This window comes from Vulpes lagopus, chromosome 13 (assembly GCF_018345385.1).
Source record: "Vulpes lagopus strain Blue_001 chromosome 13, ASM1834538v1, whole genome shotgun sequence".
Classification (NCBI taxonomy): Eukaryota; Metazoa; Chordata; class Mammalia; order Carnivora; family Canidae; genus Vulpes; species Vulpes lagopus.
In genome coordinates this window covers 22,390,757-22,418,459 of record NC_054836.1, presented here as the reverse complement: position 1 = coordinate 22,418,459, position 27,703 = coordinate 22,390,757, and the positions used below count along the sequence as shown (strand labels likewise).

Here is a 27,703-nt window from a genome sequence, read left to right as displayed (position 1 = left end):
TTGGAATGAAAAATTATTAGTGAATGCACACAGATTTTAACATGTTTATTTTCTTATTACTTTTATAAGATGCAACACCATTTTGAATTTGAATACCAGACCAAAGTGGATGGTGAGATAATCCTTCATCTATACAACAAAGGAGGAATTGAACAAACAGTTTGTATGTTGGATGGGGTATTTGCATTTATTTTGCTGGATACTGCCAATAAGAAAGTGTTCCTGGGCAGAGATACTTATGGAGTCAGGCCTTTGTTTAAAGCCATGACAGAAGATGGATTTTTGGCTGTGTGTTCAGAAGCTAAAGGTAATGATAGAATTTTTCTGTGGGTTTTCATTATTGCTCTGGTTTTGTGTTTTTCTCTAGATTATACTTCTGAATATCATAATGGGCACTCCAAAAGTTTTCAAATGACTGTTTCTTAGTGCTTTTATTTTTAATTTATTTTTTAAATTTTATTTAATTTTTATTATTTTTTTATTGAAGTTTGGTTTGCCAACATAGTCTCAGAGCTTTTAGAATAATATATCAAAAACTAATCCATTCATGGTATTGCCTAGTTAAAACTTTTAAATTATTCTTCATCCCCCCCATAGAAGTTATATGGCTCTGTTGAGGTCTGCTAGCTAGTGATGGGATCTGAGTCCAATCTGGTTTTTGAATTCAATAAGACAGATTACTAGGCTGACAAATTCACATTGTAAATCATAATGAGCATTTAGATAGGCTATTCCTATTTATAATATAACATTGATTTTGTATCAAAGATTATGGTGGTGTCAGGTTGGTTACTCCCTGTGAAAACTTATTGAGGAACTTTAGATTATACTGTTAACATTACAGAGTATGTAATAACTAAGAGGTAGATGCCTGACTTCTTAATATCCAACTTTAAAGTAAAGTCGATCTCTTAGTGGATCATTTTGCCTGTCAAAGGTCTAGGAACCATGGCTATTTCATAAAATACCTCAGTCAAAGAAATGACTCCCAGGATATCATAAAATGAGTAATTTCAAGTCGATCTCTCTGTTTAATGTATCTTTTTATATTTAATTTATTATAGAAAATAGATTCTCTTGATTTGAAATTTCAGCTAGGGAGAAGATATTGAACATTGGAGATTTTCCTATTTGAATTACTAGAAATCAGTGCAGCCTTGCTGTATATCTCTACTACTGTGCCCTCTCTAGTAAGTAGATAGTAGTATTTGGGTTAATTTTTCCATATTTTGCTGATCTAATGGACATATGTTTATATTAAAAAGGGAAAATAAACAGGAATTTAGGGGATAATAAGTAACTGAAAGTTATTGTGCATTGTATCTTGAGTAAAATTATCTTCTTGAATTCGTAGGTCTTGTTAACTTGAAGCACTCTTCGACTCCTTTTCTAAAAGTGGAGCCTTTTCTCCCAGGACATTATGAAGTTTTGGATTTAAAGCCAAATGGCAAAGTTGCATCCGTGGAAATGGTCAAATATCATCACTGTAGAGATGAACCTCTGCATGCCCTCTACGACAATGTGGAGAAACTGTTTCCAGGTAGTAGATATTTCCACTCGCCTAGTCCCTACCTGTCTCCGCCAAAAGGAAAAAAGAAAATGATACTATCATGTCACTGGAATGGTTCGAGTCTGAAGAGCTATTTCCTATTTAATTTGGAGGTGGTGCATTGGGATTTGGCAAATTCCACGGTTGAGCACATGTCATCATGATAGATACAGATGATTGTGTACCACGTTTCAGTAAATAATTCAGACCAAGATTTTCTGGAACTGTTTATTTATTTTATGTGTTTATAGGTTTTGAGATAGAAACTGTGAAGAACAACCTCCGGATCCTTTTTGACAATGCCATTAAGAAACGCTTGATGACAGACAGAAGGATTGGCTGCCTTTTATCAGGTAAAGGCTGTTAAAAAGCCTAATTATATCTAATGCGTATTTAACTAAATGATTTATAGCTATCCCTGAGGTTTTGACTATAAAATATTTATGATTTAATCTTCCCTCCATTGTAGATTGAAAATGATTTCTGTAAGCTGCATTTAATATTCATAGTTATATAGCAATGTCAGGTTCTGTTATAATCACTGCGATGAGTGAGCTAATATACATTCTTTAGAATCGTGTGTAGTGATTTTTTTAACCAATTCAAATACTATAACCATTATCTCAGGTAATATATGTTAGAATTTTCTTTTATTAAAGTTAATTTTTAGTTTATAAAACTTGGGGATTTTTAAGTGGTAAAACTCTAAACCTGGAGCCTAACAGGATTATAAATCCCACCTGTTTCTCCCTTATGCAAGGCACATAACCCGTGTACTTCCGGTCTTACTCACAGGGGGCTTAGATTCCAGTCTGGTTGCTGCCACCCTCTTAAAGCAACTAAAAGAGGCCCATGTTCAGTACCCTCTCCAGACATTTGCAATTGGCATGGAAGACAGTACTGATTTACTAGCAGCTAGAAAGGTAAGACACTGTCTCTCCCCATTATTTAGTTAAGACATACCTGTTAGAATAAAAATCAAGCCAATAATTAATAATTCTATACTCATTATGCTCCTATACTGACTCAGGTAATTAGTTTAAATTAAGGATATTAAAGTGGAATGAAATACCTGTTGAGTATCAACTGTGTTGTACACACTCCTTTGGGTACTTCTACCAAGGCTCGTGCAATCCTAAAAATCCCATGATAATAATTCTTTTTGAACATAAAGATGTGGTATAGTGGTTATGACTGCACACTTTGAAGCCTGACTGTTGGTTTCAAATCCTACCTCTGCCATGTAATTCCTCATATATGTAATGGGAATAATAGTATCTACTATGGAATAGTTTTGTGGTAAAAATGATAGAATTCATATAAAGAACATAGGATAGAACATAGCATGTAGTAAGTACTTTGTAAACATTAGCTATTTTTTTTTCTGTTTTTAATAAAATACTGTGTGTTAGGATTATGGGGTGGGGAGGGACCTTATACATATAATATATATTCAGTGTTCAGGAGACCTTATTCCTACTCTAGAAGAACTTATGTAGAATGGATGAGAAAGAGCTAGGGTGCAGTCTCAAAGTAAGTTATCAATACTGATAGAATTCAAAATAGCCAAAGAAAAAAGGGTGGTGGTGGCGGCATTTCCTTTAGGAATATTATCCTGAATGTAATGTAAAACATTGCTGGAGGGCCAATAGGGGGCCATGGTTAGAGTGGGGTCCCATTGGACTAGAGAGAGAGGAGGTAGGTAACTTAGGTGTGTAGGGGGCACACTATAGATGGTTAGGTTGAAGTCTTGGAGTAGAAGCAGCTGATGGGCTGTCTACCTCTTAGTTGAGTCAGGGCAGAGACTGAGGGAGGCCAGAAAATCTGACCAGGGAGCTGTGTATATGGTGGCCTGGAGAATCATTTCCCCTATTTTGCCTGGTTTATTTTTCACTGCTTTTAACTTATAATGCTCTGTGAACTACTGTCATGTTTCCTTCTCAAGAGCAGTTCTTTTCTTTAAATAACAAGTGTATGGACGTTTCTTAAATAATCAGGTGGCAAATCATATTGGGAGTGAACACCATGAAGTCCTCTTTAATTCTGAGGAAGGCATTCAGGTCCTGGATGAAGTCATATTTTCCTTGGAAACTTACGATATTACAACAGTTCGTGCTTCAGTAGGTAAGGTATTTTCGGATAACAGAAAGATTTTTAATACTGAAAAAATAATAAGGGTTAAAAGATTATTTCAGACAACAGTTTGAAAAACAGTACTTGAGAATGAATGCAAATGAAATTCCTAGGTCAGCAGTATTTTAAGACAAGACCATTTAAGAATTCCCCCAATCTCTTTTGGACAGAAATAAATACATACACTTCCACACTTATGGTATCACTACAGATGATCCTTCACTTAACCATGGTTCCACTTAAACAATGTTTGACTTTGTGATGGTGTGAAAGCAACACCCTTTCAGTAGAAACCATACTTCAACTTTGAATTTGGATCCTTTCACCAGGCCAGCACCATGTGGAGGCTACTGTCTCCTGAGGCTGGGCAGTGGCAGTGAGCCACAGCTTTCAGTCAGCCAAGTGATCACAAGGCTCAACAACAAAACTCTCACAACCACTCTGTTGTGAAATTTGGTGCATGGGGAGTGTTAGGAAAAAAATTGAAACTAAACTATCTAAATTCCCCATTCCTATTATTTTTGTAGAGTGATACTGGTATGAAAGCTATAGATTTTTCTTTTTAAGGTATTTGTCATTGTTCAGGTTAACAGAGTTTTAAGATGGACATTCTTGATCTAAAAGCATTAAAATCTGTATAGGAAATTCTGGAATGATTTTGGGCTATTTCATTATAACAGTACAACTTCTGGATTAGGTATATTAAAATGGCTTATAGACAAAAGGTCATTATTTTGGAGACTACTTCATTAATACAGAGTCCAATCTAAGTAAAACTTAGTAGTTTCCAAAAGCCAAACAAAAGGCATTTTTGGTAGAGAGTTATGTTGACATTAACAATTTCTGTCCCTCTTCTAAGGTATGTACTTAGTTTCCAAGTACATTCGGAAGAACACAGATAGCGTGGTGATCTTCTCTGGAGAAGGCTCAGATGAACTGACTCAGGGTTACATATATTTTCACAAGGTAAGCATTCCGAAATGGAGAGATATTGGCACTAGTCTAGGAAAAGTGAACAATTTGTTTGCTATTGTCTGTCTTTTCACGATAGCCCTACCACTTGAGTGTCTTGTGATGTAGGTGAGGAAACCAGATACTGTCTGATTTGTATTTTTTATTTTTAAGATTTTATTTATTTGAAAGAGAGTTAGCATGAGAAAAAGAAAGAGCACGAGCAGTGGGGAGGGGTAGAGGGTGACGCAGACTCCCCACTGAGGAGGGAGTCTGATGCAAGGCTTAGTCCCAGGTCCCTGGGATCATGATCTCAGCTGAAGGCATGCAGACGCTTAACCAACTGAGCCACCGAGGTACTCTGTTTTATATTTCTTCTGGGGGAGAAAGAAGTCTTGATGGTGTCAGATTATCTGCATTTTTGAGAACTGGGTAAACATGAGAATCGTGGTTCTAATATGTCTTGAGATCCTCTGGCAGAGTGGTTATTGCCCACAGTGTCCCATTTTATTGCCTGACACGAACTGATTGGTATGAAGGGAGGCCTGTTTTACCAAGCAGGGACGCCCTTCCCCAAACCTTGTGTAGCTTTTTTGTCTTACCTGCCATTACAGTGGGAGTGTGGGAAAGAGTAAGAAATAAAGATTGTTCTGTGTGCACAAAGCAAAGTTATTGGTGTATTTGTAACTTCACCTGTTTGTTTGTAACACAGGCTCCTTCTCCTGAGAAAGCCGAGGAAGAGAGTGAGAGGCTTCTGAAGGAACTCTACTTGTTCGATGTTCTCCGGGCAGATCGCACTACAGCTGCCCACGGGTGACTCAGTAGTCTGAGTAGCAATTATAAAGATAGCCTCAAAAATCAAAAAGCTCAACAGCTGATTTTTTTGTTTTAATTTGGTTATATGTTGCAAAGTATGATTTTTTTTGGTGAAATTGAAGCTCCTCTTATTCCTAGTGCTGTTGCAGCACTGATGGAGAGGGAAGGGATGGTCTTTAGGGTTAGACTACCTACTACTACAGTCCCACTCTGCTGCCATCAGAACAATGGAGAAAGAAGGCAGATTGTAGCTCTTTTTAAGACTTTTTAAGAGAAGTAAAGATGATACATCCCTATGGAATAAGTGTTGAGTGCCTGCCATGTCCCTTGAATTCTGTGGTGACCCTCTGTGGGTACAGGGCAGTGAGGATCCAAGAAGGTTGATTAGATTATAAAACAGGTTTCTCTGATACCATTTCTGGTTGCCTAAAGTTGTCACTTTTTGGCCAGTCATGTTGGAGAATGAGACTCTATTGTACATGATAGACAACCGATTTTCAATGTTTTAGTTGCTTCTACTAAATCACACTTAGATTGGAAAATAATGAACTATGATGTGGGGAATGAACTGAATCCATGGTTATCATCTCATCCATTCATTTTAACCAGAGTCACCAGGATTTCGGAAACATGTTGTGGCTTTTGATGAAACACTACTGAATTTTATGTAAATTAGTCATTTAGTAGTAAACAGTTTTGAATTATTACAGTTTCTAATAGGATGAGAAATGGTGTCACCGAGAAAAGATTTTGATTTTCATTTTCATAGGAAAAGTACATTCTCAATGATCAGGTCTCTCATGATTCTTACTCTTTCTACTTTTTGAGATGTGCATTTAATTGTTTATACAGGGGAAAGTAAAGTATTGTCAAACAGTTGGTCTCACTCTGATAAGGTAATATGGTTTTAAATGAAGATTTTTTGGTATTCTTGCAGTAGTGTAGCACAATCAGGAGGACTGCAAAAAATGACTTTATTGTCTTAACATTATTTAGAGACTGGTTGAATGCTAAGAAACTTTCAAGGAAAATCTAAATGGACAGGCACGAAATACTCATTTTGATTTAGATTTTCTTTTCCCCTTTAAGCCTTGAATTGAGAGTCCCCTTCCTGGATCATCGATTTTCTTCCTATTACTTGTCCCTGCCACCAGATATGAGAATTCCCAAGGTAGGTGAATCAATTCAAGATAAAAACTGTCCATTGACACTGAATATATTTGGAACTTTTATTGACGCTCCTTTGTTTTCATGTCAGAATGGAATAGAAAAACATCTCCTGAGAGAGACATTTGAGGACTCCAATCTGATACCTAAAGACATTCTCTGGCGGCCAAAAGAAGCTTTCAGTGATGGAATAACCTCAGTTAAGAATTCCTGGTTTAGGATCTTGCAGGAATATATTGAACATCAGGTATAATGTCTTTAGAAATATTTTTGGGAATAGGGCATGGTGGACACAGAGTTGTAGTCGCTGTCCATTTTGTTTAAATGTTTTGTGTCTGTTGGAGAAATTCTCTGTAAACAATATTTTTATAAGAATTTCATAAGATTTCAATAGCATGAAGGATTATATAATAGTATCTAGAATTGAAAGAGCAAAAGAGGCAACTTACCAACCATCACTGACCTCCATTTAACACATTATTGGGGACCTGCTGGGTGCCTGCTGGCAGGCAGGAATGTTTTATTCCTGAATAAAGGAATTATTCATTTAATTCAGAGCCACCATGTACTACATTCAGAGCCACCATGTATTACAGATAGTCACAAAAAATGTTCCTTAAAAGTCACTGCAGCTGCGTATATTAGGATATTTTAGCATTTTCTAAGTGAAAGGTGATTCAAAGGGTCTCTTGTGCAATTTACATCATGCCTTTTGGTTATCTTTTGTTGTTGTTGTGAAGCCACATTAAATACAAGTGTTTCTATGCCCTTTAAAAAACCATTTTGCTTTTATGCTCTTCCAGGTTGACGATGCAATGATGGCCGCTGCAGCCCAGAAATTTCCCTTCAATACTCCTAAAACTAAAGAGGGCTATTACTACCGTCAAATCTTTGAACGCCACTACCCAGGCCGGGCTGACTGGCTGACCCATTACTGGATGCCGAGGTGGATCAATGCCACTGACCCTTCTGCCCGCACTCTGGCCCATTACAAGGCAGCTGCCAAAGCCTAGGTGCCCTCTGCACTAGCAAGTACAAGGCAATAAAGAGTAGGGGGCTTGGGAGTAAGAGGGGAGCCGTGAATGCCAACCACGTATGCTTATTGGGCATGAAAAAAATAAAAGTCCCAAATCAGAAACATTGCTGTAATTGTTTATATTCATATAGCCCCTTTATTAGGGGTAACTAGAAACTGAGCAGCTTTTATTATTTTCCAATAAGAGAGAGTGAGCTTAGGACTGGGGGAAGCCATCAGACATTTGCAGGCACTCACAGGCATTCTGGCTGTTGCAGAAGACTCTGGTCTTGTGCCACCGTGGCCCTCTTCCAGTCCTCACCTCCTCTTAGTGGCCTTCTCCCAGCTTGCCCCTCTTCCTTTCTCTATCCCCAGCAGCTGGCCAGGCAGCTGGGTCCATTGTAGATGTCCATGACAGCTCTATTTTGTGAAATAGCCATTTCTATCTCCTTTTTCTGTTGAGCCAACAGCTTTTTTAGAACTGCTATGCTAGATCAGAGGTCAGCAGACTCTTAAGAGACAATCAGTCTTGTAGGCTTTGCAGCCCTCCATCAGAACTGTTCAACTCTATGACTGGACTGTAAAAGCAGACATAGACAATATGCATATGAGTGGAGATGGCTGTGTTCTCGTCAAAGTTTATAAAAACAGGCAGTGGGCTGGATTTAGCCTGTAGGCCCTAACTTATAGAGCCCTGCTGTAGAGAAACAAACCAAGCATTTCTGAAAAAAGGAAAAAGCATGCTAAATCTAAGTGGGAAAAGTAAAAGAATTAGATTCGTATTTATTTGCTCATTGGTTGTTTAGGGACAACATTTTGAAATATGTTATAAAGATGAATTCAGTTAGTAGGCACTTTTGAAGAGCAAAGTGGTAGTGCACAGGTCAACATAAGAATGCTTGATGGGGGGGTATGCCTGGGTGGCTCAGTGGTTAACATCTGCCTTTGGCTCAGGTCTTGATTGAGTTCTACATCAGCTCCCCGCAGGGAACCTGCTTCTCCCTCTGCCTGTGTCTTTACCTCTCTCTCTGTCTCTCATGAATAAATAAATAAAATCCTTAAAAAAAAAAAAAAAGAATGCTTGATGGGAAAAGCGAATAGGACTGGAGTTTATTTCCCTTCTTGAGTTTGGGCAGGATTTCAAGATTGCCTTGACTAGCTGAATCCAGTAGAAGTGAGGCTGTGCCTTCCAATGCTAGGTCACAAAAGGTGATTTGGCTTATGCTTTCTCTCGATGCATGTTGTAAGGAAGCCCAGGCACAAGGGGAGGCCACATGTAAGAGTTAGGGCTGACCTCACCACCACCACCCCTACCCCCACTGAGGTCTCAGTCAACAGCCAACATCAATCACCAAGTATGTCAGTAAACTTCCAAATGGTTCCTACTCCTGCTCTGAGTCTTCACCTGAGGCCCCAGTCATGGGATAAACCATCCCTGCATGCTGTGTCCAATTCCTGATTCAAAATTCCTTGAGTGTAATAAATGGATATTTGACACCATTACCTTTTATGTGGTTTCTTTTTTTTTTTTTTTTTTTTTTATTTATGATAGTCACAGAGAGAGAGAGAGAGAGAGGCAGAGACATAGGCAGAGCGAGAAGCGGGCTCCATGCACCGGGAGCCCGATGTGGGATTCGATCCTGGGTCTCCAGGATCGTGCCCTGGGCCAAAGGCAGGCGCCAAACCGCTGCGCCACCCAGGGATCCCTTTTATGTGGTTTCTTACACAGGGACAGTAATTGGAACAGGTAAGTCCTAGGACCCCTATTTTATACAGGTTAAATCAATTGCTCAAAGTCAATCAGCTAATTGCTATGTACTGGAGCTCCAAGTTACTTGACAGATTGGCTCCAGAGCCTTTGTGGTGTTCTTTCCTGACTATCCCCTCCCATGACAGTATGCAATTACAGCCCAGGTCTCTGCTGTGAATTTGGAAAGGACCCCCTCTCAGCTGGAGTTGAGAGTAGGGTTACGTGCCAGGAGATCACAGTGATGCTAAGCATTTTCTAAAATGGGATAGATTAGATGATGAGAAGATTGCAAATAGTGCATTACCACAACTGAAGTTACTTCTTGCTCAAACTGTATGTTCATCTGGGCCTATGAAGCTCTGCTCATCGTTGAAGGGGCTATAATCATTCTGAGACCCAGGCTGAAGGAAAAATAAACCTGACACAAGCTTCCATAACCAGCAAGGCAGAGGACCAATAAAATGATGAATCATGTACCGAAACTCAAGAGCTTCCACCCTGAAGTGACATATTACTTTTTCTTACATTTTGGGGGCCAAAGCAAGTCATGTGGCCATCCCTAATTTTGAAGACACTACCAGAGAGTGGTACTAATGACTCAGAACCACCCTTCAGTCAACTATTCAGCTCACTTTCTTTCCTACATCCAATACACACATCCCTTTTTCAAGAGTGACAACCCCCACATGCCACTTTGTCACGGCAATAAGCCCAGAGTTTAAGATTCTAGGTGTTGTACCAATATGGGAGTCTGCTTCAGGTAGCATCTTTTTGTGAACTAAGAATAAAAGTTATATTCTATAACTAAACTTTTATATATCTTTGTTCAATATATAATAGGGCAGGAGTAGAATAACAACAAAATGTACTACTTTTCAAAAAAGGATAGAATGGGAGACATACAGCAAACTGGTAGCAATTCTGCTACCTGCTTGGCAGATGTTTTCAGAGCCCTCACCCTGGGTCTCCAGCAAAACATGGGCCCTTAAAGTTCAGGCAGGAGTGAAAGAGCTGGGAAAATCAGGGCTTGTGCATAAGGTGAGAAACAGGGAGCCCTTTGGAGGGGGAAAGCTAATGAGTATAAAACTATTTGACTCATGGCATTGTAGTTATGGTTACCCAGAATATTGATCACCCTTCGTGATCTGACCACTACTGCACTAAAAGCTACAATCAATCTTCACAACCGTGAGGTATGTACTATTGAGCTTATCCATATTTTATGGAGGAGTAAAGTGATACACAGGCATTCTATCATATGCCTAAGTTCATGTAACTAATAAGTAATCAAAGTGGGATATTTGATCCAGGTCCCAGGGTTGTACTTAACCCCTTTCAAAAGGTTATAGAATTATTTGCATGGAAAAATATAATTCCAAATTTTTCTCAAATTGTGTATTTTAATGGGATTATATATTCCATTTTATGAGTAGTTTATAAGTTATTTAGCACATCTAATTTTTTTAAAAATTATTTTTAAGATTTTATTTATTTATTCATGAGAGGCAGAGGGAGAAGCAGGCTCCATGCGGGGAGCCTAACGTGGGACTCGATCCCGGGACTCCAGAATCATGACCCGAGCCGAAGGCAGACGCCCAACTGCTGAGTTGGCATCCCTAGTACATCTAATTTAAGAAGAAGGATTTTTTTTTTAATTTTAAAAATGTTTACTGTACACACCTAAGCACATATCATTTGTGTAACTGAGATCTTATGTGATCGAGAGCTAATATGACCGAGATATTATGTGAATTCTTACCTGATTTCCACTCTACCTAGCCAATAAAAGGATGTCAAGAAATCAGTTCATAGTTCTTTGTGCAACTTGGAGAATTTTTAATAATGTTAGGAAAAACTATACTTAAATTGTTGGTATATATTAGAAACTGGTTGTTTCGGTGTAAAATACGTGTTTGATTTCTGAGGATTAATGTAATACATAAAACCACAAGGTGGCAGCCACTACACACTGATTTTTCTCTCCAGGCAACTTAATGCATTTCTCCAACATAGTGGTGGGGACAAATTATTTTATGCCAAATTGGAGAGATAACATGTTGATTTCATAGAATAAATCCCAGCACAGAAGCTCCACATTTTGTTAATTAGTGAGCAGTTTTAACTTGCTAACGGCATATGACTGTTGTACAGGCCAGTAGGAACTTATATGTATATTTTTTTCTGAACTTTTAAAAAAAGATTTTATTTATTTGAGAGAGAGAAGAGAACAAGAAAGGGAGAAGTAGAAGGAGAGGGAGGAGGAGCAATCCCCCACCTGCACTGCCACTGAGCAGGGAACCTGACACAAGGCTTGAACCCAGGATCGCAGGATAGTGACCTGAGCTGAAAGCAGAGGTTTAACCAACTGAGCCACCCAGGACTGTTTTCTGAGCCTTTCCTGTTCTTCCTTTGATCCACCATCCTAAACACACTTGTAAAAAGTATGTCCTGACAAGAAAAGATCTTTTATGTTTTGAAAGGTAAGAAGGAATGTGGATAACCTCAAATCTGTTTTTATTTGCCTTTTGAATATAATCAATCTACACATGAACTATCATTTTCTAGACTACCTGCTGCAGCTAGCCCTGTTTATTCTAGCTAGACAAAAGACAAAACCTTGTACTGAACACTTTATGCACTGATGACTGTCAACCTAATGTTAATCTAAGATCATACCAGGTCTCTAAAATAATCCTGAGAGGTACCCATTGTGTTGTCATCCCCATTTAATGCACCAAAAAAATGGACTGTGCAGGCAGCCTAGATCTTGAGAGGTCAACTCATGGTCAATGGAATTATCTATTGATTATAATGAATACCACAGAAAAGTGTTCTAGATTAGCAAAGTGATTTGTATTTGTGGACAGATGACTTGTAGAAAATTGGTGAACCCTCATACAATGACCACTATGCTATGCAAGAAGTGCCTTCTTTAGTTCTTACTAACATAAGTAGTAACTTCTTATTTAACTTTATCCTTTCAGGTTGAGCTCACCAATAGAGGTTTTCGTGATATTGGAAATTCCGGAGCAGGGGTTTTAAAAGCGGAAAGTGAGGAAAGAACCTTGGGTTTGGGTTTGTCTATTTCAGGGAGTGAGAAGAAAACAGTTAAAAAGAATGATTCAGTGCTGCTTGGGTGGCTCAATTGGTTGAGCGACTCTTAATTTTGGCTCAGGTCATGATCTCAGGGTTGTGAGATGGAGCCCCTTTTCAGGTTCCTTGCTCAGCATGGAGTCTGTTTGAGATTCTCTTCTCCCTTTCCCTTTGTCCCTCACCCTGCTCATATGTTCTCATGTGCTCTCTTGCTCTTAAAAAAAGAAAAAAGAAGAAAAGAAAAAAGAAAAGAATGATTCATGACTGGGTAAAGTGGCAAGGTTTCTGAGGCTATGCATCAACTGATCAGATCATATTTATGAACCACTGGTTTGGAATTTCTGCTAAAACATGCCAAACACAGCTTTATCTCAGTCCTATTACTTTATCCCTAGATGAAGGCACATTCTGCTTTATTTGGCAGACCGGGTGGTCTAGGGTGTGTCTCTCAAAAGACCACAAGGTGGAGGATCCCTGGGTGGCTCGGTGGTTTAGCGCGTCTGCCTTCAGCCCAGGGCGTGATCCTGGAGTCCCGGGATTGAGTCCCACATTGGGCTCCCTGCATGGAGCCTGCTTCTCCCTCTGCCTGTGTCTCTGCTTCTCTCTCTTTCTGTGTCTCTCAGGAATAAATAAATAAAATCTTAAAAAAAAAAAAAAAAAAGACCACAGGGTGGAGCAAGAGAATACCCAGCCAAATAATGTTCCACAAGATTTTGGGGGGAATATTTGGTCCATTTTAACTCTGAGTTCTAAGTTCATGTGTGCACAAATTTGTGGTATAGCATTTTTTTTTTTTTTTGTGGTAAAAGATAAAAATCCCCAGGTAATAACCTTGTAAATATCTTTGGCATAGTGTACCTTGTGATAGGTCATACACCATCACCAAAATTACACACTCAGTAGCTGAGAGGGAAAGTTGCTAAGAAAATGGAACCTCAAAGCTTTCATCACAAATAATTTTTTTCTTTGTAACCATATAAGGTGATGGTTGTTAACTAACCTTATTGTGGTAGTCATTTTCAATACACGTATGTCAAGTTATTCAATACATAGCTAAAGTTATACAATATTGGATGCCAATTATATCTCAATACAAGTGAAAAAAATAGCTAAGAGGAGCCAGGCAGTGTTAATGGTGAAACTAGCCTGGGCTGGGACTGGATTGCTGTATCAATGGCAAAGAAAGACCAGGACTGTGTATAGGGCAGAGCTGCTCATTGGGCAATATTGCTGTTTTTATCTGTAAGAGAATCCAGAAATCTAGATTTTTAGATATTAGTTTTTAAATCTCTTGATTTTGGCAGTTTCAATCTTAGATGGTGACATAGAAGGCCCTGAACTCACCTCCCACAGAGTCTACAGCTACACAAGGAACAATTCCCTCTGAAAGAAATCCAGAAACTAGCTGCGTGACTCCTACATGTCAGTCAAACAAAGAAAAAAAAAAACCCCACATCAAAATGAGTAGGAAAGGCTGACAGGCATGATCATCATAAGCCCCCTCCCCCAGCACAGTGACATGCAATTGGGAGGGAACTCACAACTCAGTTTATTCCTGAGAAGTACAGGCTTTGAGACCAACACCAAAAGTTGAGGGGCTCCTCAACTTTTAAGACTTCCACCTCAGGGATGGGCCCCCAAAACATCAAGCTCTGAAAGTCAATGAGGCTTGTGTCTATGAGACCCACAAGATTATAGCAAATGAAGAAGCAGTTTTAAATGGCTCATTAAGACTCATCAAGGCTATCCACCCAGGGGGTCGAGCACAGAAATAGCATACAAAACACTCATCTCAGTCTTTTCCTAAAAGAGATACATTTGCATATCTTTAAAAAAAGCTGCAGCCTGAGGGTCAGGCTCCTAATTTAACACAGATCTAGTGGGGAAGGCCATCTCCACATTCTCCCTCTACTCTGCTCAGGATGGCCAGTTCTCCTTGGAAAGAGCTTGTGCACATGTATGGTGCCCAGGCTTTTACCTGTTACCCAGATTATGCATCCTTCAATTGCCTGTTTCTGGTGGCCAGTGTGGCTTATATGCACAGATTCAGTGGAACTGTAACAAAGAAATGTCTTAACCCAGCTATCTACCTGCCCTCAACATAGAGGTTGTAGACAGAAACTCATTTCCCCATCTTCCCCTGAAAGAGGTATATATGTATTTTTTAAACTGCTGCTGGAGGACCTAATTTCTAATTAGCCTACATCTAAGCACTGACCAAGATCCTCCTCTTTTTAGCACTCCCTCAGCTGTGCACCACTAAGAACAAAGGTGGTTGCTTGGACAATCACAAAGGTTTGAGAGACAACCAAGAGCTCAATGTGGGCTGGTGGATAAGATTCATCTCCTACATAAGAATGCTTGTCAAGACCGGGAGAAGGGGATGTTCTATCTAATGCATAGAAATCAACACAGAGAGCCAAGAAAAATGAAGAAACAGAGAAATATCTCAACAAAAGAACAAGATAAAACTCCAGAAACAGACCTTAACTAATGAACAGTTCAAAATAATTGTCATAAAGATAGTCACTGAGGTGAGAACAATACATTAAGAATTTTATATCTCAACAAAGAGAGAAAAATATAAATACCAAACAGAAATTACAGAGCTGAAGAGTACAATAAGTGAAGTGAAAAATTTAATAGAGGGGTTCAATAACAGACTAGATGAAGTGGAAGAAAGAATTAGCAAACTGGAAGACAGGGTTGTAGAGTTTATACAGAGGAGGAAAAAGGAAATAAAGTTGAAAAAGAGTGGAAATAGCTTGAGACACCATAAAGTGGACCAATATTTGCATTATAGGGATCACAAAAGGAGAAGAGTTAGAAAGGGGCCAACAAATTATTTGAAGAAATAATGTCTGAAAATTCTTCCAATCTGGGGAAAGAAACAGACATCCAGATCCAGGAAGCCCTGAGAGTTTCAAATAAGATGAACTGAAAAAGACCCACATCAAGACATATTATAATTAAACTGTCAGTGGTTAAAGACAAGGAGATGACATCAGGAAGATGGAAGGCTAAGAGGTTCCAGTGATTGCCTTCCCTCACACACACGTGTGTGTGCATGTACCCATCACACACACACACACACACACACACACACACACACACCCATACACATACACACACAGAAACAAGTAAACCAAAGAAAATAGTTCAGGGAAAGCTCTGGACTACAAAGCAGTAGCAAAATCTTTGCAGAGATTAAAAAAAAAAAAAAAGAGTGGCTGTATAGAAAAGTACAAGAAGCATATTACTTGTGTCACAGTCAAGAGCAGCTTGATATCCTTCCAGAAGAATTTTACCCCACTGGAAAGAGGAGATCAGGAGAACCCCAGCAGCCTCATCACTGTGCTACAAAGGTCTTCGAGAGTCTTTACCTATGCTGATCCCAGCTGACAGAGCTGCCTCAGAATCCCCCCTCCAATTCCACCGTGTTTACTCCCAAAGGCTGGAGCTGCCCCTGCTGTGAGATCTGCCCCCCACCCCAGTTGTTGCTGTTCCCCAGCCTCCAGGACTGGGAAGCCATGGCATTTCACCCATATAGAAGAGCAGAACCGCTACTGCTTTGTATCTCACTCCTGACCCCAGGCTGTGGTTCTGTCCCATCATTATCAGGGCAGCCTCTGCTATTGTACGGCCCACACCCTGGATTCCAAGTCATACTTTGACCTACATTATTGGGGTCATCCTGTCTGCCCTCAGCCCAGCCCTCCCAGGTCATGGCTCTGAACCCTCATTCCTAGAAATGGGCTGCCACTGCTATGAAGCCCATTTGGGTTGCAAATTGCAAACTGACAGTGCCAGCTGGTGGTGCTGCTGTGGCTCGTGTCCTGTGCCCCATTCCACTTCACAGCTCCAAACCCTCCTTGTTGGGACTGGGCTGCTGCCCCCTTGGGTCCCAGGTCATGGCTATGACCCATAATTTTCAGAGGTCCTTCTGTTGCCCTGAACCCCACCCCCCAGGTTCTGGCTCTGAATTCTCATTGCCAGAGTTGTGCTGCCATTGCTCAGAGCTCAGCTTCCCAGGTCCCAATATGTGGCTTCAGTAAATAACCACCAGGGTTCTGCTGCTGCTGTCTTCGGCTGCCCCTGGGGCCAGAGTTGAGACTTTGACCCACTATCTCCAGGCTGTGCTGCTACTGCATCCTATCCTTCAAACCCCAGCCACTGTGTTACCTTGTCATCCCAGGACCCATGCTGCTGTGGCATGCCATGCTCCTTTGGCCAGAGTCACTTCAGTGAATCCCTGAGTCCCAAGTCCTGGTTTCACAGGAGATCTGCGCTTGCCCGAATACTGCAATTGCACCTGTACTCCAGGTGCTGTGGTAGTTCCATGTTACCTGATCCCAGGACTCTGGCTCTGATACTACTCTGAGTGCCAACATGCTAGCCAGGTGCTGAGAAGGATCCCCTTGACTAGAATGTCTTTCCAGAGGCAAGAAAAAGAGAACAGAAAGACCCCAGGAGTTTTTGTTTCTGAGGATCCCATAGCTCTCCTTGCCACAGACACCTGTAGGACCTCTACAGTATTGGCCACAGAAGATTCCTGTAGTCTGGCCAATGCTATTCTCAGCTGATGGAGCTGCATTAAAACTACGCCATTGTACCTTTTCAGGAATCAAAGATGCTGCATCCCACTGAGACAACACCCTCATAGCCACTTCCAGGTGAAAGTCTTTTCCCACCAAAGGCAGTGTGAAAAGGCTTGAAGAGGTGACTACATCGTCAAATGCACAGATATCAACGCAAAACAATCAGAAAGATTAAAAGAAAACAGAACACTACCAAAGGAACACAATTTTTCCAATTACAGACCTAATCTTCCCAAAATGGAGATCTGTGAGTAATCTGGAAAAGAATTCAAAATACTTATTTTAAGAAAGCTCAGTGAGATTCATGAAAACATAATAAGTCATGATAAGTCTCCTAGTGAGCTGGGGAAAATAATACTCGAACAAAATGAGATAGAAACAGGGAAGAAAACATTTAAAAAACTCAACAAATTCTGGAGCTGAAGAATACAATGAAAAAAAAATGCAATGGAGAAGTTCAACAGTAGGCACAATTAGGCAGAAAAAAGGATCTGTGAGTTTGAAGACAGATCTCTTGATATTACCCAGTTGGAAACTCAAAAAATTAGAAGGAAAATAGTGAAGAAAACCTGTGTTAAGAGAAACCAACAAATAAGAGAATATTCATATTATGAGAATTTTAGGAGGAGAGAGGGACAAAGAGACAGTAATATGATTTAAAGAAAAAAATAGCTGAATTTCCCAAATATAGAAAGCAATATGGCCATCTAGGTACATGAAGGTCAAAGATCCCCTAAACAGACTAAACACAAAGAGATCTTCACCAAAACACGTTATAATTAGGCTCTCAAATATCAAGGACAGATGTGGGGGTGGGAGCACTGGATAACTGATGATAGACATTAAGGAGGGCATGGGATGCAGTGAGCACTGGGTGTTATATGCAACTGATGAATCACTGACCTCTACCTCTGAAACCAATAATACATTATATGTTAGTTAATTGAGTTTAAATAAAATTAAAAAAAATAAAATAAATAGAAAAATATCAAGGACAGAGTTTTGCAAACTGCAAGAGATAAAAGAAGTATCAAATACAAAGGAATCCCGATAAGGCAACGAGCAGATTTATGTGCAGAAAACTTACAGGCTAGGAAAGAGTGGAAGGATATATCCAAAATGCTCAAAGGAAAAGACTTATCAAAGATCCAGCAAAATTGTCATTCAGAGATAAGGAGGGAGGTTTAAAGACATTTCCAAACAAATAAAAGTGGAGGGAATTTCTTACCAATAGATCTGCTCTACAAAAAAATGCTAATGAGAGTTAAAGCTAAAATGAAAGGGCACTAAATAGCAACATGAAAACACATAAAACTATAAAAGTCACTGGCAAAGGTACATATATAGTCAAGTTTAACTTTAATACTGCAATGGTGGTGGGTAAAATCACCTCAAACTAACATACAGGTAAGACACAAAAGTGTTAAAATAATTATTACTACAATATTACATTAATGAATACACAATATAAAAAGATATAAATTGTTACATAACATAAATTGTGGGGGGCATGTAAATGGGTATTACATTTTTATTTTTTTAAGATTTTATTTATTTATTCATGAGAGACACAGAGAGAAAGGCAGACACATGGGCAGAGGGAGCAGCATGCTCCCTGCAGGGAGACCAATATGGGACTCGATCCCAGGACCCCAGGATCATGACCTGAGCCAAAGATGTTCAACCACTGAGCCACCCAGGCATCCCATGAGTAGAAATTTTTAATGCAATTGAAGTTAAGTTGTTATTAGCTTAAAATAGAAGGTTGTTACTATAAGATGTATTATAAAAGCCTCATGGTAACCATAAAGCAAAAAAATATATGAGGCACAAATGACAAAGAAAAAGAGCCAAAGTACAGTAGTACAAATAATCATCGACTCACAAAGAAAAAAAAGCAAGATAGGAAGAAAGGAACAAAGTAACTTCGAAATGATCAGAAAGCAATTAACAAAATGGAAATAGTAACCCCTCACCTATCAAAAATTATTCAAACTATAAATGGCTTGAATTCTCCAGTTAAAAGACACAGTGACTGAATGAATTATATGGTGTCTATAAGAGACTCACTTAAGCTTTATGAATATACACTGGCTGAAAATGAAAGGAATGAAAAAGATATTCCATGCAAATGGAAACCAAAAGAGAGCAAGATAACACACTTAAAAAAGACGGTAGGTCAAAAACTGTAACAGATGTCAAAAAAGGTCATTATAGGGTGCTGGGTGGCTCAGTAGTTATGCATCTTCCTTCAACTCAGGTCATGATCCCAGATCCTGGAATCAAGCCCAGCTTTGGGCTTCTTTCTCAGCGTGGAGCCTGCTTTTCCCTCTCCCTCTGCTACCCAATTCATTCATTCTCTCTCTCTCAAATAAAGAAATAAAAACTTTTTATTAAAAAAGGTCATTACATAATATAAAGAAGTCAATTCATCAGGAAGATATAACAATTATAAACACATAGGCACTCAATATTAGAGCACCAAATTACATAAAATGACTCTTACTAGATCTGAAGGATAAAACAGACAGCAATGCAATAATAATAGGGCATTTCAATACCCTATTTTCAACAATGGATAGATTATCCATAGTGAAAATAAGGAACTAATGGATTTGAATGACACTTTAGACCATATGGACCTATCATATATATATACCAGAGCAGTCTATCCAACAGCAGCAGAAGACACATTCTTCTAAAGTGTATTTCTAGGATAGATTACATGATATTTCACAAAACAAATCTTAATAAAATTAAGAGGATTGAAACCATTCTAAGTATCTTTTCCTATGACAATGGTATAAAAGTAAAAGTCAACAATGGGACGAAAGCTGGAAAGTTCACAAATGTGTGAGATTAAACAACATGTTACTGAAAAGCTAATGAATCAAAGAATAAATGAAAAGGGAAATCAACAAAAATCTAAAAATGAATATGGAAGTACAATATGTCAAAACCTACAGGGTACTACAAAAGTACTTCTAAGAGGGAAGTTTATAGCAATGAATGCCTACATGAAGAAACAAAAAAGATCTCAAACAATCTTACATCTCAAGGAATTGAAAAAAGAAGAATAAATTAAATTAATTAATAATTAAATTTAATTAAATAAGCAAAATGAAGAAAAACAAAAATCAGAGCATAAAGACATGGAGACCAGAAAATTGCAATGAGATCATGAGCTGCTTTTCTTGAAAGATTTAAAAAAAAAATGCCAAGCCTTTAGCTACATTAACTAAGACAAAAAGAGGACTCAAATAAAATCAGAAATGAAAGAGGAGACATTACAACTGATATCACAAAAATACAAAGAATTATGAGAGATTACTGTGAATAATTATATACTACCAAACCAGATATCCTAGAAAAAGTGGATTACTTCTTAGAAACACACCCTATCAAGACTGTATTATAAAGAAATATAAAGTCTAAACAAATGACTAGTAAGGAGATTGAATCAGAACTTCCCAACAAAGAAAAGCCCAGACTTGGATGGTTTTAGTGGTAAATTCTACCAAACGTTTAAAGATAATTAACACCAATCCATTTCAAACTCTTTCAAAAAATTGAAGAAAAAGAAACCTCCCAAACTCAGTTTACAAGGTCAGTATTAGCCTGATACCACAGCCAGATAAGGATGCTACAAGAAAAGACGATGACTGGCTGATATCACTGATGAACCCACATGCAAAAGTTTTCAAGAAAACATTAGCACACTGCATTCAACCCCACAGTAGGGGGCAGCCCGGGTGGCTCAGCAGTTTAGCGCCACCTTTGGCCCAGGGTGTGATTCTGGAGTCTGAGTCGGGCTCCCTACATGAAGCCTGCTTCTCCCTCTGCCTGTGTCTCTGCCTCTCTCTGTGTGTGTCTCTATGAGTAAATAAATAAAATCTTAAAAAAAAAAAAAAAACAACAACACAGTAGGGTGATCATTCACCGTGATTAAGTGGGTATTATCCTTGGGGTGCAAGAAGTCAGCCTCCTCAAGTTAATCCATGTGATTGAGACCACATTAGAAACCAAAGGATAAAAGCCATATGAGCATCTCAATAAATGCAGAAAAGTGTGTGACAAAATATGACATAATTTTATGATAAAAATACTCAGCAAATTGAGTAAGAAGTAATGTTCCTCAGCATCACAGTAATAATGAAGGTGGCAGGACCGGCAACCCCTCAAAATAGGTCACTCTGGCATAAGGATTATTTTGAGCTAGAGGTACTTCAAAAACAGCAAGTGCCAGAGGAACATAGTGACCTCTCCTTTTTCTTCCTGAAAGCAGATGATACTCCAGGGTAAAAGCTGCCCTCCTTATATCAGGAGGAAGAAAACATTCTTTTTTTTATTTTTAATTTTTTTAATTTTTAATTTTTATTTTTTTTAAATTTTTATTTATTTATTTATGATAGTCACACACACACACACAGAGAGAGAGAGAGAGAGAGAGAGAGAGGCAGAGACACAGGCAGAGGGAGAAGCAGGCTCCATGCACCAGGAGCCCGACGTGGGATTCGATCCGGGGTCTCCAGGATCACGCCCTGGGCCAAAGGCAGGCGCCAAACCGCTGTGCCACCCAGGGATCCCAGGAAGAAAACATTCTTATCATGAGAAACAGAGTTGAGGTTGAGAAAAATATGTACAAACAGACTTTGTCAAAATGATTCTTATCTTCCTTTAGTCTCCTCATTTCATCTTTGTTCCTTTTTCACCATTACCACTCTCTGCTCAACCTAGTGTACAGAAGCTTTTTTGCCTTTCTGCTTTTTGCAGCATGTGGAAACTGCTATGGACAGGCAACACAAAATTTGTATGCCTTCCTCTTGATCATTTGTTTTATGTCGGTTTGTTTCCTAAGCCAGCCACAGAATCTGTGGGTAGAAGAAAGGGTAGAAGAGTGGAAGGAAGTTTTTCCTCCTCTACGGTTTTTGTGGACAAGGACAGGGTGGCACTGGTTGGGCTGCTGGGACTCTGGGGGCAATGGCTGGTAGAGATCCTAGGACCGAAATAAATTGGCAGAAGGTAAGAATTCTTACCATGTCAGACTCCTGTATCTACAAAAGAGGAAGTTAAAATTTCTCCTTGTTCCTTCATTTTTAAATTCAGACTGGCAGGAGAAAAACATTTTTGAGAATTCGTTCTTTGGGGGATCCCTGGGTGGCTCAGCCTGCCTTCCGCCCAGGATCAAGTCCCACACCGGGCTCCCTGCATGGAGTCTGCTTCTCCCTCTGCCTCTCTGCCTCTCTCTCTCTGTGTCCTCATGAATAAATAAATAAAATCTTAAAAAAAAAAAAAAAAGAGAGAGAGAATTTGTTCTTTGGATTATGATTCCTAGGAATTTGGTTTGGGTTCCTATCCATTGATTATTGATCTTCCACCTTCCAGAAATAGTCATTATTTTCCTTTGCTTCTGGCTTTTGTGTCATTTTTTATAAAGAATATATATATATATATATATATATATATATATATATACATATATATATTTTAAAGATTTTATTTATTTATTCATGAGAGAGAGAGAGAGAGAGAGAGAGGCAGAGATGTAGGCAGAGGCAAAAGAAGGCTCCATGCAGGAAGCCCAATGTGGGACTTGATCCCGGGACTCCAGGATCAGACCCTGGGCCGAAGGCAGGCTGTAAACCACTGAGCCACCCAAATGTCCCAAGAAGAAAATATTAAGATGAAATTCTCCTTTTGCCTTGTTCGTATGTCTGTGATAATGTGATTTATAATAAATATATATTTGGTCTTTGGCCCTGTTTCTGGAACAGGTCTCCTAAAACCCTTAAAATTTCCTAATAAGAACAATAAACATGTCTTGATATTTATAATAAACTCCTTTCAAGCACACCTGAGTTTATGTTGAAGTGACTTTTAGAAATTATCTGAGGATGGGGGCTGGTTACCAGGGGAACTGACCCTGTAATTAGAGGATTAAAACTTTCCCACTCCACCCCCACCAAGGGAGGGAAACACAGGAGATTGAATCAATTGCCAATGGTCAATGATTCAATCAATTGTGCTTGTGTAATGCTGCCTCTATAAAAATCCAAATAGACAGGGTTCAGACAGTTTCTGGGTTGGTGAACCAGAATACATTCATATATTATGCCCCAAACTCCATGGGGACAGAGGCTTTGGAGTTTGGGACTTTGCCATATGTATTTCTTCATCTACCTGTTGATTCATATCCTTTAGTATCCTGTGCAATAAACTGGCAATCTAGAAAATAAACTGGTTTCCTTGGTTCTCTGAGCCATTCTAGCAAGTCAGTCAAATGCAAGGAGGGGATCATGGGGCCTGATTGATAGCTGATCAGTCAAAGTACAGGTAACAAACTGAATTTGGGACTGGCATCCAAAGTGGGGGCAGTCTTGTGGGACTGAGCACTTAACCTGGGGGATCTGACGCCAACTTCAGGTAGAAAGTGTCAGAATTGAGTTAAATTTGTGGGATGCCTCATTAGTGTCTATAAAAAATTAGAGAACTGCTTGGTTGTATGGAGAGAAAGCTCTCATGCTGGAATTGATGTCAGAATTGATATATCCTTCTTTAGAGCTTGGTTTTGTGACTAATGAAAATGTTCTCTCTGGTTTCCACAGCTGGGGGGCACAGATTATTGGACTTGTATCAGGTGGTTAGTCAACTGGTTAGAAACCGGAACACAAAATGAAACACAGAATTCTCTTTGCCTGACCATGCCAGTTCTCAGGGAAGTTTGTCTTAATAAAGGAGTCTCAGTCCATAAGGGGCCTTTGTCATCTTTACCTTAGTTGTCTCTGTAGCTTTTACAAAATCTCATCCTAGTATTGCCTACCCAGTATAACAGATGAGCAGGTCTGTGACTGGACCATCACAATTCATGGGAGAACCAGAGGTACGTTTTCACAAACACAAACTATTGTTACTGTCTATGACAATGAAGGTCTTTACTTTCTTAAGCTATTTTTAGGAGTAACTCTGGATCTTGAATGGGGCTGCATCTCTTGCCTCTTCTTTAGGGAAGCCTCTTATGTCCACAGTTAAGTCATAGAAAGGCTTATTGCTTTGGAGTCACATTGAAATAGACATGTCTTTGGGATGCCTGGGTGACACAGTTGGTTGAGTCTCTGTCTTTGGCTTTAGCTCAGGTCGTGATCTCAGGATTGTGATTTCAGTGTCCTGAGATTGAGCCCCATGTCTGCCTCCGTGTTCAGCATGGGGTCTGCTTAAGACTTTCTCTACCTCTGCCTCTCTGTCCCCCCTGCTTCCCTCTACCCTGCTCGTTCTTGCTCTATCTCCCATTATCTCTCTAAAATAAATAAATCTTTTTTAAAAAAGAGAAATAGATATACCTTTGAAGACTTTGGTGTTTACATCTAAAAGGAATTTTAGAGAGCTCTCATCCTAAACAAATATCCTATTAATACCTACGGGAAAATCAGAGTAAAAAGAAGGAAAAAAGAAAAGGACACAAGAGAAGAAAAAGATACAAGAGAATGCCTTGGCTGATTTAAGACTCCCTTGACAAGATTAGGTGACAGAGATCAGATTTAGAACAAAAATTAAGAAATGCAAAAGACACTCAAGCAAGCTTGAAACCTACATAAACACGGATAGCTCCCCATCCCTCCAAAAAGTTTCGACAAGGTCACAGAAAACATGCAGAAGGACTCAATTTTTTATGTTCTTTATTCTAACCAAATCCCAGCAACTTGAGGCCTTTCCATATTTTGTCCATCCCCCATGACACACACATTCCTTGGACTATCCTACACTTGAAGAAAAAAAATGGTGATAACCCTAGATATCTGATAATAGGCAAATGTACCCTTGAATTCCTTCTTAGAGAAACCCTATATCATTTCTCAAACCCTTGCAGATATAAATTTTGCAGAAAACATTCCAGAAGTAATTCTTGGCTAATATAACCTCTGAGACAATAGAGGGGGAAAAAAGAAAAAAAAAGGAAAAAGAGTCTTAAAAAACCCCCCAAATTTCTATTTGGTATTTCCACAGGGTCCCCCACCCCATATTTAGTCTACAGCTTCCATAAAGTTACCTATCAAAGGCAAATAAAAATCTTAAAAGTCTTTCCCATAAAGCCTGGTAAGAAGCTTTAGCCATTACTTTACTTGTTCCATTTGCCTAAATGATAGAATTCAGATTAAGTAAGAGTCGTCGTCGTCGTCATCGTCATCATCATCATCATCATAACAATATTAATGCAAAGATGACATCCACTCATAGAAGTCAGGTATAAATACAGAAGCAGAATTTACTAACTGATGTATGAGATTTAAAATGAAAACTGTAAGTTCTCTATTTGTATCTGTCTTTATGTTTATCTCTATATACGTATGTGTGTATATGTATTTACTACCTCTGGTTATTATTGCCAAAATTAATTCATAAAGGAGCTCTGCTTTAATTGGCTTTAAAAATAAGGGCTTATACAAATTTTTTAAAAACTGTCAGAAATACAGAGACTAACTCAAATGGTTTTCAAACTCGTGGTCTAGGATAATCTTCAGGAAATAAAAGCTAGTTTAAGTTTGTTGGTTTAATAAAAACAGATGTTTTTAGAGTTGTCAATGTGAAATGTAATGCAGATTTACAACTTTTTCTATTGGGGTTTACCAGTCAAATAAACTTACGTTATCTCTACTAGATGATTAAGTTACGGAAGTTTAAACTTTCAACCTAGGAACAAAATGTACAATAAAAATAAACTGAAGTATGTCAAGCACAGCAGTAAAAAAAAAAAAAAAAAAAAAAAAGGAAAGAAAGGTAGGGGACAGCTATGTATTTTAACTTCTAGGCTCTTTGCTTCTCTAAATTTTGTCTCATACTTGCTTCATTTGTCAACAAGAAAAATAAGATCATGACTAGCTTTGTTTAATGTCTCATGAAATTTTCATGAGTAATTCAAGCTTTTGCTTGATTAAAAACAAGTAAATTAAATAACTGTAAATAGGATAAGGTTTATAAATGAACTTTTCAATGATAATCTTTCATAATGTGTCTCATTAAAAATATTTTCCAATACTTTTAATAACTTTAAACCTTACAATTATACTGTTAAAAGATGGATATGTACTGAATGTCTAGATCATTTCTGATTAAGATAAAATATTGAAATATTCATTGCTAAATATAAGTTTATCTACCTTTGGCTTCTTATTTGAGAGAGGAAAGATATTTGGGTCTGTCAGTAGACATGTTTTTCATCACATTGAAAAATTATGCTATGGGGAAGCATATACCTCTAGAAATTATGAATGGCTTATTCATAAATTTGATAATCTACTATAGAATGTTTGTAACAGTTCATGACTACTTAATTCCTGGTTTTCACTGGAGATTGGGGTTACTAAGGGTTAAGAATTCAAATAAATATATGTAAATAAAACTACTAAGAATGAGGAAGATAAAAACTGTATGCAAAGTTTCAAGAAAAAGAAGATGTCTTTGTGGTAAGGGAAGGTATGAGGTGTAAAGAATGGGTTTTGTTAGGGAAGAGTAATTTTTTTCCTAGGTAAGGATATTTAAAGGTTGTTTAAAAATTTTAAAAGAGGAAAATAAAGGACAAAAATCTAACTGGATATAAAAAGAGAGAGAAGAGAGTCTTGTGTGGTCAAGTTGGCTAAAATTTAGTGAAGTTTTCATAAGAGTTTTTAAAAAACGAGCTTCAATATCAATACTGTGCCTATGCAACACTAGAACTTAATTTCCTTTCTCTGTTAAAAGAACAAAATTTTCCTGGATTGTTATAAAAGACTTTATCTGTTGAATAATCTTCCTAGAAAACACAAAGTCTGTGTTTTATTAAAATAATTTCCTGTGCTTCATGTTGTCTTTATCAGGTCCTTGATAATTTAAGAAAACAGTTTTCTCAATATTAAAAGAGTTAAGATTTTCTTTACAATCATGTAATCTTCTATATTTATCTTTGAAATCTTTTATTAAAACTTTGGCTAAATAGATAGCTAAGAATTCTTTCACAATAATCTGTGATCTTACCCGATCAAGTGTTCAAACCTTTTGACTTTTTTGACAATCTCTGTAAGTCAAATTGTAAGTAAATTTTTTTTTTCTTTTTTTAATTCAAACTGACTTTGAGATTGCTGAGAGGGCCCTGGAAAATCTAAAAAGAATGTGTTCTCTGACCTTGTAAAAAAGATATTAAATAAACCTACTTAGTGTAACATGTTAAAATACATGAGAAACATTGTCAAATAAGAAGTAATGTTGGGCAGCCCTCGGTGGCTCAGCAGTTTAGCGCCGCCTTCAGCCCAGGGCATGGTCCTGGAGACCGGGCATCGAGTCCCACGTGGGGCTCCCTGCATGGAGCCTGCTTCTCCCTCTGCCTGTGTCTCTGCCTCTCTCTCTCTCTCTCTGTCTCTTTGTGTGTCTCTCATGAATAAATAAATAAAATATTTAAAAAAAAGAAGTAATGTTAAATCTTTAGATTATATTTACATGGGTATATGTTACCAATATAAAGGTTTCAGAAATTATATTGTATGCAAATTGAATTATATCCAAATTCATAAAAATATGTCAGTCTTTATACTGTGTAATCAGTCATAATTATGATTATTATCCAAGAATGTTATATGCCAAAGAAATAACTAAATTTCTTTGTC

At 38.3% G+C, this 27,703-nt stretch overlaps 2 protein-coding genes across 14 annotated transcripts in view; both read left to right on the top strand.

Moving 5' to 3' along the window:
• The window catches only part of ASNS (asparagine synthetase (glutamine-hydrolyzing)), a 146,340-nt gene extending 138,586 nt beyond the window's left edge, over positions 1–7,754 (top strand). For all 13 annotated transcript variants that reach the window (XM_041727292.1, XM_041727285.1, XM_041727280.1 and 10 more), the window contains 10 exons: positions 70–307; positions 1,355–1,540; positions 1,801–1,902; positions 2,345–2,472; positions 3,547–3,673; positions 4,542–4,648; positions 5,346–5,446; positions 6,539–6,620; positions 6,708–6,863; positions 7,420–7,754. In XM_041727292.1, coding sequence (XP_041583226.1) covers positions 70–307; positions 1,355–1,540; positions 1,801–1,902; positions 2,345–2,472; positions 3,547–3,673; positions 4,542–4,648; positions 5,346–5,446; positions 6,539–6,620; positions 6,708–6,863; positions 7,420–7,629 — 1,437 coding nt within the window. In that variant the 3' untranslated portion in view covers positions 7,630–7,754. The remainder of the gene's footprint in view (positions 1–69; positions 308–1,354; positions 1,541–1,800; positions 1,903–2,344; positions 2,473–3,546; positions 3,674–4,541; positions 4,649–5,345; positions 5,447–6,538; positions 6,621–6,707; positions 6,864–7,419) is intronic.
• A 14,298-nt stretch (positions 7,755–22,052) lies between these two features.
• LOC121475036 (transketolase-like) overlaps positions 22,053–27,703 on the top strand; it is a 63,085-nt gene continuing 57,434 nt past the window's right edge. Inside the window, 1 exon segment of the mRNA XM_041728164.1 lies at positions 22,053–22,094. Within this exon segment, the coding sequence (XP_041584098.1) occupies positions 22,053–22,094 (42 nt within the window).